Below are 14,134 nucleotides of genomic sequence, written 5' to 3' on the forward strand. Positions count from 1 at the left end.
AGTCCTTGCAATCTTTTATGTGTCTTTTGAGAGGAAAGTCTGGGTGATAAAAGTGTTACATGCCCCGTGTAACTTCAGAGGTGTTGATGATTAAAAGCATAAAAGTGGTTGGATAAGAAGCAGAAACAGAATTTATCAGAAATTCTAGATACTTATCTAGTTTAATAAATCCCCCATTTAAATGATCAGTGATGAGCCTCATCTACTTTCCGCATATGCTACAGGCGCAATTTGGGACAGTGTTTTGTCTTTCCATAATGCTTGTCTGAATTCTAACATTTCAAAACTTCCTTAAGTCATCTTGCTGAGCCAGGGAGACAAATACAAATATGGGTGGTTTCTCTCTTCTGCTACGACTCTTGGTTGTAAATTTTAGGTGCAAGATTGCGTCTTCATTTGATTACTACAGTACGTTCCTACCCAAGCTGCAGTATAAGGAATAGTTAAAAAAAAAAACAAAAAACCTAAAAAAACAACAGCTTATTGAGCTATGAGCTTAACAATGTGCTAAGCATTTTCTACATACGACCTCAACCAATCCTCAAAATGATCCATTACATAAAATGAGGTTCAAAAAGTTCATTTACTCAACCAAGTTTGCACAGCTGATAAGTGGCAAAGCCAGGATTCAAACCCAAGTATATCTGAAATCCAAACCCTGTGTCCTGAACAACTATAGTCTTATCTCAGGGTATATCATGGGGTGACAACTTCCTTCTCTATATTTGCACAAAGTCTTATGTTTTTAACACTCTTACTAGCACATCCATTTAGCTTATTGGTCCTCATAATGTTCTACTAGGGCAGCAGAAAGGGTGGATGTCAGGTTCATTTTATAGATGAGGATGCTCAGAGAGGATGGTCCAGCATCACAAAGCTAGTCATTTGTAGTGCCAGCAAATGAACCTGTGTCTTTGGGCTGCTGCCCTAGTGAAAAGTCCATAAAACCAGAGTTATTTCTTGAAAGACTTTTTAAAAAGTAAGATAAAACCTTAAAGAAACAAAAATTCAAAAGCATAATTAATGAATCATAAATAAGGAACAACTGCCATATTAATCATAAACGCTAGAGGTAACATTTAACAAAATCTGGTTTTTCCTTCTTGCCTATTTCACATCTCAACCAATGTCTGGCCAGTCTGAATTTGTGACAACACCAATAAATGATGGTAGGTAATATAACCCAGACCTCTATGACTCCCTCTGTCTTGTCATGCACCACCTTATATTGACAGTCTGTTTTTCCTACCAAATTCTGATGTTAAGTACAGAAACCATTTCTTATAGGTCTTCCCGTAGAGTGGTTGCTCACTAAAAGTTTCTTGAATAAAAGCAGAAGGTGTTGTTGTTAAGACATGTAATAATAACATTTACTGAGTCTTGTTTAATATATACCAACCACTCTTGTAAGGATTTTAGCTGTATTAAAATATTTAATCCTAAAAGCTATCTTATTTTACCTCAACCTCACAGGTACAGAAAATGAGGTACAATCAATTCAAACAGTTTTCCAGAGTCATAATACAGTAAGAGGCAAGGTAAAAATTTGAACCCACTTAGTACAGTTTAGGAAAATTAAGAGTTCAAACTCATTAGCACTCAGCAATTCTGTTAGGTGGTATTCTTTTAGTCTTGGATCCATTTCATAAAAATATTGAAACTGCATTCCTATAGTGTTTTTCTACTGAATTGATGTATGGAGGAAATGCCATTAAAAAAAAAAAAAAAACCTTCAGAGTCTCCTGCAAGAATTAAATGGTACTCCATCATTTGCAGATCAGACTGGAAAAAAGAAATGCTGCTCCAGCAGGTTCTCTCCTGAGGATCTGACAACAAGAGCCAGCATTAGGTGGTGGTAGATAATATCATGGGTTTTGGAGGAAGGCAAATAGGTTTGAAACCCAGCTCCATCCGCGTTTGGGGCTAAGTTCCCCAGAAGTCCACTCTTAGACAAGGATTTGTGTACCCCTTTGTCATGGTGCCAACCTAAAGGTGAAGTTTCACCCGGGTTATGCCCAGGCATAACCCCCTATGTTCAGATGTTAGTTCTATTCTATGTGAGTTATTCTCCATTTGCTCCTGTTATTTTTTCCTGGGGGACTGTCCTTTATAGACCAGATCACAGTCTCACTTGCCTTATGGCTTCCAGGTTTGAATTTGCCAAATTAGAGAGGGGCACCAGTTGGAGATCAGGAGGTAGGGAGAGAGAAAAGTGGAGGTGTTCCCTCCACACTCCCCCTGCAGGGGCATAGTTTGACAGTGGCTCTTTCTTCTATCAATGGCCACAACTCCCGTTGAATGACCCTCTTGCGTACAGTTAAAACTCTTACTCTTGTGGATCCCAAAACCCATCTCCCCCTTCTGGTCCTCCGCCTCTGTTGATAGTTCTTGGTGCTTCTCCATCTATTACTGGTTCCTTTAATCCTGCCCACACCTCTCTGTAAGTGGTCCTTTCATCAAATTTTCTTTGCTCAAAGCCTTGAATATACATCTTGCCACTAAGGACTTGACTAGTAAATCTCATATCTGTATGGGTATTCTCGTTATGGATTTAAACAAAGCAGAAAGTCACAGAATACCTGTTTTACTACATGTTTCCCATTGACCTTCCTCTTTCTCCCGACATGCCACTGGACTAGGAGGGATGGGCTTTTGCTCTTCTCTTTGTGATAACTACATCCCTTACATCATATCCTGAATTTCATTTCAAATGGTTTAGAATAAAGCAAAATTTTCAACCTTCCACCTTGATGTGCCAATGAGATATTAAAGAATTTAAATATTAAAGATATTAAAGAGAACAACTTTTTCTCTTTAAAGGATGTCTGCTTTTAGAGAAAGATAAATACCGTATGCTAACACATATATATGGGATGTAAGAAAAAAAAATGTCATGAAGAACCTAGGGGTAAGACAGGAATAAAGACACAGACCTACTAGAGAATGGACTTGAGGATACGGGGAGGGGGAAGGGTAAGCTGTGACAAAGCGAGAGAGAGGCATGGACATATATACACTACCAAACGTAAGGTAGATAGCTAGTGGGAAGCAGCCGCACAGCACAGGGAGATCAGCTCGGTGCTTTGTGACCACCTAGAGGGGTGGGATAGGGAGGGTGGGAGGGAGATTCAAGAGGGAGGAGATATGGGAACATATGTATATGTATAGCTGATTCACTTGTTATAAAGCAGAAACTAACACACCATTGTAGAGCAATTATACTCCAGTAAAGATGTTTAAAAAAAAAAAAAAAGAATGTCTGCTTTTAAGACTATAGCCATGCTAGGCGCCCCCAAAAGGAAAACAAAATAATAACTCATTTACGAGTCAAGCCCAACTAATGATGCCATTGTTGTGGTTGGCATCTGCTTTCTTCTTTCTGGTGTTTTATGTCTCATGACTTGGAGTTGTTATAGCCAAACACAATTTACAGGAAGAAAGGAGTAGAATACATCCATTTAATAATTTAATATTATCTCTACTGCTTGGGCCAGAGATAGATAATTCCTTTGAGGTCCACTAACCTCACCTCTCATTTTAAAGATACGAAGGTGAATAAAATAGTACCATTCTTACGATAGGCAGAATGTCGTCCCCCAAAGATGCCCATGCTCTCATCTTTTAGAATCTATGACCACTTTAGGTTACATGGCAAAGGGGAATGAAGGTGGCAGATGGAATTTAGGTTACTAATCAGCTGAACTTAAAATAAAGGCCTCATCTTGGATTATCTGGATAGTTCAAATGTAATCGCAAGGGTCATTAAAAGTAGAAGAGAGAGGAAGAAGAGAGAGGTAAAGAAATGGCAGCATGAGAGGACTTGGTCCACTGTTGCTGGATTTGAAGATGGAGGAAAGGGCCCCAAGCCAAAGCTTCTAGGAGCTGGAAAAGGCAAGAAAACAAAATCTCCCTCAGAGCGTCCAACGTTAAATAACTCCACCAACACCTCGATTTTAGTGTGGTGAGATCCATTTGGGGGCTTCTGACCTCCAGAACTGTGAGATAATAAACTTACATCATCTTAAACTATTAAATTTATGGCAATTTGCTATAGCAGCAGAAGGAAACTAATATCATTCTAAACCAAATACCCTTACGGCTTTAGCTTAGAGTTTTAATTGGTAATTATTTACTTAGCATCTTCTATGGAACACGCACTATGCCAGACACTGGATATATAACAAGAAATGAGACAGCCATAGGTTCTCTCCTCTTAGGTCTTATAGACTGAAGAAAGAGTCAGAAAGTTAAATCACATGTATATGTATAACTGAATCACTTTGCTGTACACCTGAAACCAGCACAACATTGTAAATCAACTGTACTCCAGTATAAAATAAAAATTAAATTAAAAAAAGAAATTTAAATCAGCTTTAACATTGACATAGGGGAAGTGCTATCCAGAGAAGGGCAGTGTGCTATGGATGACCTAGCAGGGGGTGTGACCCTAGGAGGGGTCAGGAAAGCCTTCTGTAGAAGCGACTGTTTCAAGTTGAAAACTGAAGGGTGAGCAGAGGCAACTGACCCTGGGGATGTAAGTGGAATTGGGCGTTGAGGTGGGGCACAATAGATATAAACAGAAGTAAGAGCGTGTTCCAGAATAAAAAAGGCCTTGGTGAAGCCAAGAGAAGGTTCTGCCTGACTGGCATAAAGGCTTAAGAGACAGCATGGTGGGAGAGGGGGCTGCTGACATCAGCAGGGGCAAAGGGACAATGCTATACGTGCCACAGACTGTGAATCCCGAGCCTTCAGAAACAGAATTTGGGTGATATAATTTAATGCTATTAGTAAGACGGCTACTCTTGTGTATATTTAATTTTATGTATATTGTAATTTTCTATATAAGTTTAATGTATATTATAATTTTATATGTATCGTAATTTTATGTATAATACTTAGACGGTCGTGCAAAATTGCAAAGAACTCAAAGAAAGGTAATGTGGCTGGAGATAAGCAAGAGAGGGAGAGCAGCGTTTGAGGGGCAGGGTCTGGTAAGGTTGGGAAACAACTCAGGCGTGTTATTAAGTCGTGTGGACAGGTTAGCTCAAGAATAAGATATCCATGATTGATCTGAAGATTCACAAAGGTGGATCACAAATTCACGAATGAATGAGAATGAGGGTATAACATCACCATTTCAACACCAACATCCATTCATTGAAATACGTTCTGAAAACAAGTCTAAATACCAGGTTGCAGAGAAAAAGGGGGAGTGAATGTACATAAACCCCCGTGGTATTTTGTTCAGTTGTTCATTTAGTTAAAGTAGTACTAAGATTAAGTCTTCACATCTCCTGGAAAGGGAAGTTTAATGGAAGAATGTTGATTCCCATTATGCCATGCTCGTTTTCTAAAATTACAAGAAGCTTCTTAAATCCCCCATTTAAGTCCACTGCCCCATCCTTTGACTTTAACCAGAGCACAATTTTTGATACCCTTAAGGGGAAAGAAGGTGACAGAAGAAGGAAAGCTGGTATTTTATCATGTCAGTGAATTTACTGTGTACCTAATCCTATTACATTCTCTCAGCAACTTTAGAGAAGTTGAATAATACTCAAGGTTATCAAGCTAGAAACGGCAAAACTGAGATGTGAGCCCCGCTTGGTCTCATATTAAAACCCAAGTTTATTCTACATTACCGTGTTCGTTTTCAGGCTCTCTATTCAGCAGCAGAAGAGAGTGAGAATCAGCTTTCTTGCTGCATCTCCAAAGTCTAGGGATATGTCCAGAAGAGCCTAGAAAAGGGAAGAAGAATGTTGAACTCCTGAATAAATTCAACTTCTATTTATTGAGCTTCTGTTAAGTGCCAAGATTCATGTTGTGGATGAAAAAGATGAAAAAGACATGATGAAAAAGACAGGGCCCAAACCTTAGGACAGCTAGACAACAAAATTTTGTATTTAATACAGTCACTTGAGAGAAAAAAATACAGTTCAATGTGATCATTGCTTTTATGGAATGAGTATCAGTCAGAGAAGGCTTCCAAGAATAATAATCTAGGTGTACACGGGCAAAAGAAAAGTTTCTACCAAGGAAGTTCATACTGTGTATAGACGCTTGAGATGATCAATTTAGGATTCAGAAAACTTTGGGGACTGAGGATCTAATGTAGAGCGTGGTAATTATAGTAACCATGGGAGGTGATGAATTAAGTGTTAATTAATTTGTGGTAATGATGTATCAAATCGTCACATTGTACACTTTAAATACATACAATTTTATTTGTCAGTTTAATCTCAATAAACCTGAAGGGAAAAAAAAACCATTTTGGAGAGAGCAGGAATGGAAACATCCCATCACCTCGAATGCCATTTATATGTTTGTAATTATTCCCATCAACTATGCTTTGTATATGAGTAAAATCCCATACACCTGGGAAGAACCAAGTTAAGTATGATTTCACCTCTAGGGCTGGTGTCTCATGAAAGCACTAGAGTCCAGCCATCCTTCAGAAGATAATTTCCAACAACCAGCAGTGAATAATTCATTAATAATGAAGAACTTGGCTTAAATAACATTATAAAATGTCAAATTCAGAAACAAGAAATTTTTTCTGGCATTTATTTATCCAACAACTAGTTATTAAGTGCTTCATCTGTGTCAGGCACTGTTCTGGGTTCTGCTAAAAGTGTGATGAATAAGTTAGATATGGTCCCTCCCCTTAGATAACTCACAAAATAAAATAATTAGATAATGGAAAAGATACACTTTACCAGAAAAAAATACAGACTTTTCTCCTAGATAGGTATAAAGGTTGTATGGGTCCTTATCTGGTTTGGAATGGGTGATTCTGGAAATCAATAATGATAGAAATCATCTTTGTGTTGGGGTGATGTGAATTTTTTTTCCCCTTCAGATCTACTCTTCACCCTTTTCAACTGCCCTATTTGCTGTGTGAAGTTGACCCATATGGACCCCATTGAAGGGGAATATATTTTGGCTTCTGCTTGGCTAAGTCAACGGGAAGCCCCCGTGACACTGCAGGGATGGGAACTCTCATGATACCTTGACCTTCAAAGTAAGGCTACTGCTCCTCTCAAGGTGAACTTCTCCACGTGACTCCCCTTGAGGTCCAATATCTTCTCTCTCCATTATGGCTCAGAGGTGGTAACAACTCAGCTGCTATTCACCACCTGCAGATTATTGCATGATTCCATGGGTTTCCCCTCTATCCACTTGCATCATTGTAAATAGTCTCTTTGTAAATGACTCATCCTTAAATTATTTCAATTTGAGTGTGTCTTCTGTTCCCCTATGGGACCCTGACTAACACCTTTGCTGTACCCAAGTTTCTATCCTTTATTTACTTATTCTGCTTACATCGACTGACACCACACCTTCAACCTGGTGTAGAGGACAACACTCACATAGCGACAATAGAATACCTGCCTAAAATAAGCACTCGCACATACTCTTAGTAGGAACTTAATTTATATATATGTCAAAATTTTAAATGCACTTATCCTCTGACCCAGAAATACCATGTAAGGAATTTATCCTGTTCATTACAGTGTTATTTGTAGTAACAAGATACAGAAATCACTGGTTGTATACATTATGGTTTATCCAAACAACAGGATGATGTGCAGATGTTAAAAAGAATACAATAGATCTGTATGCAATAATATTGAAAAGTCTCCAAGATATGTTAAGTGAGAAATCAAAGTACTCAATAGTATTTTATATACCTATTTGGGTAAAATATACAATATAGTGGGTCTGCTATATGACTGGGTCTACACATAAAATTTGTTTTTGTTTTCGTATTTTTTGGACATATTAAAAAAAAGAGATTTGAAAGGGATATGATGAGAGACTAGGGAAGGGAGATTGTTACTTCACATTCTTTTAGCTTTCTGTGTCTCTTTTACTTTTTTTAAAAAAAATAACATGTGCTTAAATTAATTTTTTTAAATAACATAAAAATAGAAATAGAGATATAATTTCAACCCCCTGTTTTGCTTAGCTTAATAGAGGAGTTCTGAAATAATAGTCAGAGGAAATAACTCCCTAAAACAAATTTACAAGAAACAATATCAGTACATTAAACAATATCACTTGTGAAACCTGAAAGGGGGGCATTTTACTCCACTTATATCACATGAAAATCTACTGAAACTGACTTCAAAGGCTGAACCACAGGTCCTTGACAGCCACCAGGGGCCTGTTAACATAACCTCTGCCTGTTTCCTCTTATTATTTTTGCAGTGCAATTATAACTGAAAGTTCCCAAACCTTGTAATTGTCAACTAGCTTTTGGAAAATGCAAATGGTTGACCAAGGATTTAATGGGAAGGCCCCTCCCACCCTCTCTGAACTTCGTGGTGGTCTTTCGGTACAAAATGACCTAGCTGCAGCAATTCTCAAAGATGAGCCAAAGAAGAAAATAGTTGTCTTTTCAGAAAGGGTTTCTCTGTGGACATCAAAGATCGCAGAGAAGAAATCTGTATAATATTATTTCCTTTTCCCGGAATTTACTGGCATCTATCCAAGGATTTTCACTGAAAATTAACATCCTCCTGTATACAGATAGGTTTGATATCTGAGCTCAACTGGCTCAACCCATTTTTGTGCAAACGATATTAATATTCTGTCCATGCCTCAGGCACTCTTTTTAATACAGCACAGTTTCATATCTCTTCTTCCTATTTCTGCTTTTCACAAATAAACACAACCAACCATAGATAGCGGATATTCCCGAAAGTACCAAATAATAGCTAATGCACATACAAAGCATTCTGAGCTTAAATTTCCTTTTAGAAGAATTCAGATCATAAGCATTGTAATTTCTGATAGAAACTTCCATGCACACAAGCGTATTGCATTAAATATTTTCCATTCTTCTTGCTTATTGACACAGCATCTATTGTGATTGTTACTCATATGCTATAAAGAGGCTAAAGAGGCAAAAAGGTGGAAGAAAACATTCCGTAGGTGGTCTTGCTCAATGAACAGGGAATACTATGTTATTTGTATTACTTCTGCTAACTCAAAGTATTAGTCTTTGCTGTTTTTGAATGATGTGATTAGTTCTCATCTATTGAACTACAGGTAGGCACTGGACTAAGCATATTACATGTATTATTGCATTTCAACTGCATGATAAACTTTGAAATAAAGATTCGATTCCTACTTTACAGATGAGAAATGGAAGTTCAGGAATAGTATCTGGGCTCCACACAGCTAATAAATGGCAGAGCCGGTGTTTGTCTTCAACGTACATGTCTTTTCTTCTAAAGCCCAAGAGTGGGACTAACATCACAGAGCTTTAAATGACCAAAGTGGCCACTATTTTATCTCTAAAGAGAGTGAATTACCCCAAAGCCCCAATAACTTCCCTGCAGCCAAAATGAACCAGCAGGTAATATCCCAATGTAAAAAACCAAAGTTAGACATTTCTGAGATTTTTACCCCCTGATATTTTTCTGTCCCCATCTGCAGCCTGAAAAGACCCTTCTGTGGGTTTTCCTGGAAATATTCAGACTCTCCAAATCTCGACTTAGAAGGGCTTCTAGTCTACCATATTTGGGCAGCAGAACTACAAGGTGAAAGAGAGATGACAAAATTCAAGAGAACACATCACAAAAAGTCCCTTTCTGAATTGTTTTAAAACACAGACAATGGCCAAGAAGACCTTTGTTTATTAAAGAACAAGCTTTTCCTTTTCCAGAGAAACTGCTCTTATTACTTTCTCTATTAAGAAAAGGGCAATACTTAGGCTGAGTACAAAACCATAGCCATGGGCTTCTCTGGTGGCGCAGTGGTTGAGAGTCCGCCTGCCGATGCAGGGGACGCGGGTTCGTGCCCCGGTCCGGGAAGATCTCACATGCCGCGGAGCGGCTAGGCCCGTGAGCCATGGCCGCTGAGCCTGCGCGTCCGGAGCCTGTGCTCCGCGGCAGGACGGGCCACAACAGTGAGAGGCCCGCGTACTGCAAAAAAAAAAACAAAAACAAACAAACAGAAAAATTCATAGCCATGAGGATCTTGGAGAAGAGCTTTAAAAAATGCATGAACTAAACCAACAGCCACACTGACTGGACAATGGCATGCCTTCCTTTTGGTGATGTGCCTGTCCTCTCAGTAGATTGTGTGGCTCAGTCACCATATCCCTTTGAGCTCAGAGTCACTATCAGAGTGAATACTCCGTTATACAGTCAAAACCACAGAATGCAAAGGTTGAAGGGGCTACAGAGCCTTCAAAAATTTCAACTTTTCCAATTCCTCCCTACCCTAGCAACCCATCCCTCAACGCATATTCTACAGACGAAGAGTGACATGATGGTTGCCTTGCCACTAGATAGCTAAACGAGGACTCTAAACCGAATTTCTGAATTTCCAACCCTCTGCTCATTCCACAACATGGGAGGACTTCACTTTGAACCCTGGTTAACTTCTTAACAGTGGGTGACCAAAGTCTCTAAGTCTCAAATTTCCTCATCTGTAAAATGGGAAGATTAATGGTACTTGCAGGTTAATGCTGTGCTTGATACACAGTAAGTGCCAAGTTAATATGTTATCACCATCATCATCATCATCATTATTAATACAGTGTTTTCCAAATCAAAGTCTTATTCCCTAAGATGTCATATATATGGGCTTTAAAAATTACATTTAGGGCTTCCTTGGTGGCGCAGTGGTTGAGAATCTGCCTGCCTATGCAGGGGACACAGGTTTGAGCCCTGGTCTGGGAAGATCCCATGTGCCGCAGAGCAACTGGGCCCGTGAGCCACAATTACTGAGCCTGTGCGTCTGGAGCCTGTGCTCCGCAACAAGAGAGGCCGTGATAGTGAGAGGTCCGCGCACCGCTATGAAGAGTGGCCCCCGCTTGCCACAACTAGAGAAAGCCCTTGCACAGAAACGAAGACCCAACACAGCCATAAATAAATAGATAAATAAATTTAAAAATTACATTTACCCTCTATGAATGCTCAATTGTCACTGTAAGTTGAATTAAGGTCAAGTGTAGCATAATATATACATAATATGTAATTCTTCCTCCTATTTATCCTTCTTCTGGATTATCTTCTAACATGATCAACAGAAAGAACTCTGAATAACCAGGATAAGTGTTTTCAGTAAGACACAGGGGAATGGGGAGGCCCTCTGTATGGTCTGGCCCTTCATGTAATTTACCCCATCTCCTTCAACTACATGTTCCATGACAGTCATCAGCGTCACTATTCACCAACTGATATGCTTATGTGAGAAATACAGTGATCTTTTTCAACTACTTTTCTACTTTTTCATCCAACGCTTCAAGTTAATCAGTGACTTCAAGCTAATCCTCTACGTTTTATCACTGTAATCTGTGTGTAATCTACCCCTTCTCTCCATTTTCATCATAATGACATAAATGTTGACTCTCATCATTTATGACTTTAATTATGCAAGAATCTCCGATTACTTCCCCCTCCCCATTTTCCACACTGCCGCCAGAGGTAACATCTAAAGCAAGAAAATAAGATTGTTTTTCTGTTTTGTCAATCAAAATCATTCAGAGGCCCCAACTGTCCACAGAATAAGGCTTAAATTCCTCGACAAGACATACAAGACAAAAAGCCCTCTTCAGCCTCAATTCCCAACAATTTCCACATCAAACTGTATGTCCAGAACATGTTGAAATTCCACATCAAACTGTATGTCCAGAACATGTTGAACATGTAGTTTCCCAAACACACCAAGATTTCTGGCCTTAATTCTTTCTTCTGATTAAAATGCTCTTCTCATTACACTATCTTGTTTGATGATTAACTTTTATGTATCCTTCAAAACTCAGCTCAGGTTATACCTCCCTGAAAGCAGCCTCCTCTGTATCTAACAGCGCCCTGTTCTCACTTCCCAGGTCTCATTACTGTGGATTTTATATGCCTCTATTACTGTACTGTTTTGGAATTCTTTACTTGTCTCTTTCCTCCACTAATTGGAACTTTCCTGGCTAGAGGGTAAGTGTTTTCTTCTTATTGGTACCCTCATGTCTATCCTAATACCTGGCAGGGAGTGAGTACTCAAATGATCTGTATTAATGAATGAGAACCATCTAGACTCATGACTGATAATCAGTTATTGCCACGTGATGTTTCATTTGGTCCACATATTTCAGAGATGGAATGTTGGAGGAAGCTCCATGTACCCTTGGTTGTGGAGTGGATTCTCACAACCATGAAACAGGGTGTGCACAACCACAACTCCAGAAACCTTTAATCTGGTCTGGAATATGATGTAACACTGGCACCACCCTACGTCTTTCCTTCCAAAGAATACATTGGACCTTTAAATATGGTTTCCATCTGGGGTGATTAGAACCCAACATGATGTGATGCTCTCTCACAACTTCCATCCCTCCATCCCAGAGTCATCAGTGGAATTTTGAAATCTTCATAGAAAATACAGGATGAATAATTATAAATACTTTTTCACACAATAACTCCAAATTGTAGGTGAGGGGTAGGGTAGTCGTTATCTTTGATGTGAAATATGGTTAGTTCCACAGGCATGCATTCACATGTTCACAGCTTTATGGTAATTTGTTGATGGAAAGCACTACAGTTTCTTAAAAATTTTCAAAACAACAATATGATAATAAGTACTGTTTATGTGCCAAGACTTACTCTAAGCTCATTACACGTATTGACTTACTTGATTCTCCCAACAACCACAATGAGGTAACTACCATTATTCCCTCTCTCTTAGTGATAGAAATTGAGGCTCAGAGATTTGTCTTTGTTCATCTTTTAATTGCTTGTACCTAGTATGGTTAACATTCAGATAATTTCTGAATGAATGAATGAATGAATAAATACCACACTACCATTAGTTAGCCATTGTGATTTTTATTCCTGTCAGCGGAAGGAAAATAATGTTTCTCTACCTGAGATGACACGACCACATATGAATTCACGCTTGAAGTATCTTTCACTTTCTCAAAAAGAAGATTATGAAGCATTCTCATTTTAAAATAGAGATAACAGCTCCTTAAGTTTCTGTGTCATACACTTGACATTTCACTTTTTCCAAAAGTCTGTCCTTTACACTACTGTGCAATTTCAGTATGATATATGATATGTATCAAAACTTTCCTTAACCATGTATGCAGCAATTAGTCATTTAATGTGCCAGACACTCTCCTAGATGTCAAGGAAACCAAGACGTATACGATAAAGCTCCTCTTAGGAGCTCATAACTAAATGGAGGAGACATGCAGGCAACCACGATAATACTCGTATCTGTTAATACTGAGTACATGCTTAGCGCATTTTGTACATATTTTCTCATTTAATCTTGACAGGGAACTTCCAAGGTAAGCTGAGAAAATCAAGGGTGTAATTGGTCCAAGGTCACTTAACTAATAAAGGCTGAGTTAGGATTTAAACCTAGGACTGTCCAATCTCAGGGCTCACCGTAAGACATTATGAGACAACATGTTAAGGACTTTAATCCAGGCTGAATAGAGAAGGCAGGGTAACATAGAGGAGAGAGAAAGTAATTTTTCCACCGGCAGAGAAAGGAAAGTCTGTGTGTATTTCTACACTCACATATATGAGTTGAAGAAAGCTTCATAGAAGAGAAGATATTTTAGCTGTGGAGAGAAGTTAAACCCACAAAACAATCGGTTAAGGTCCCAGAGCTATGCAAGAGATTGATGACTTCAAAGTAATTAGCACAATATTGTAAATCAACTATACTTCAATAAAAAAAAAGAGTAAATTAGCTGTTGCTGGAAAATTAGTTACATATAAGGGAGTGGCAATAGATGATGTGGTTGTCCATATGCTAAGAAACTTGTACTCTGCCTTACTGGAAATGGGATTTTAAGCAGGAAAATGATGGTTGGGTTTGAATTTGTATAAAAGATCATTAGCTATCTATAAAGGATTATTTGGGAAGAAGAAAGATTGGAGGCAAACACAATAGTCTCGACAACAGCAACTAAGGATCTGACCCAGAGAAGTAGCAAGGTTGGGGCTGGAGAAGAGGTCATGAGTAAGAAAGATATTTAAAACAAAGAATCAATAGAATGCATGGATTGAATGTGGGCATGCTTATGGTTTGGCAATCTATTGAATTTAGCCCTGTAGCACAAGGTTATTTCTGCAGCTGTCTTGAGTGGCTATGGAATTAAGATAATAACAGATTT

At 38.6% G+C, this 14,134-nt stretch overlaps 1 protein-coding gene across 6 annotated transcripts in view; it reads right to left on the minus strand.

Moving 5' to 3' along the window:
* Nucleotides 1-14,134, minus strand: part of COLEC10 (collectin subfamily member 10) — a 451,965-nt gene that overhangs the window by 58,582 nt on the left and 379,249 nt on the right. For all 6 annotated transcript variants that reach the window (XM_079901499.1, XM_079901501.1, XM_079901496.1 and 3 more), the window contains one exon: nt 5,640-5,735. In XM_079901499.1, coding sequence (XP_079757625.1) covers nt 5,640-5,735 — 96 coding nt within the window. The remainder of the gene's footprint in view (nt 1-5,639; nt 5,736-14,134) is intronic.

Source organism: Stenella coeruleoalba, assembly GCF_951394435.1.
Source record: "Stenella coeruleoalba genome assembly, chromosome: 17".
In the NCBI taxonomy this organism is placed as follows: domain Eukaryota; kingdom Metazoa; phylum Chordata; class Mammalia; order Artiodactyla; family Delphinidae; genus Stenella; species Stenella coeruleoalba.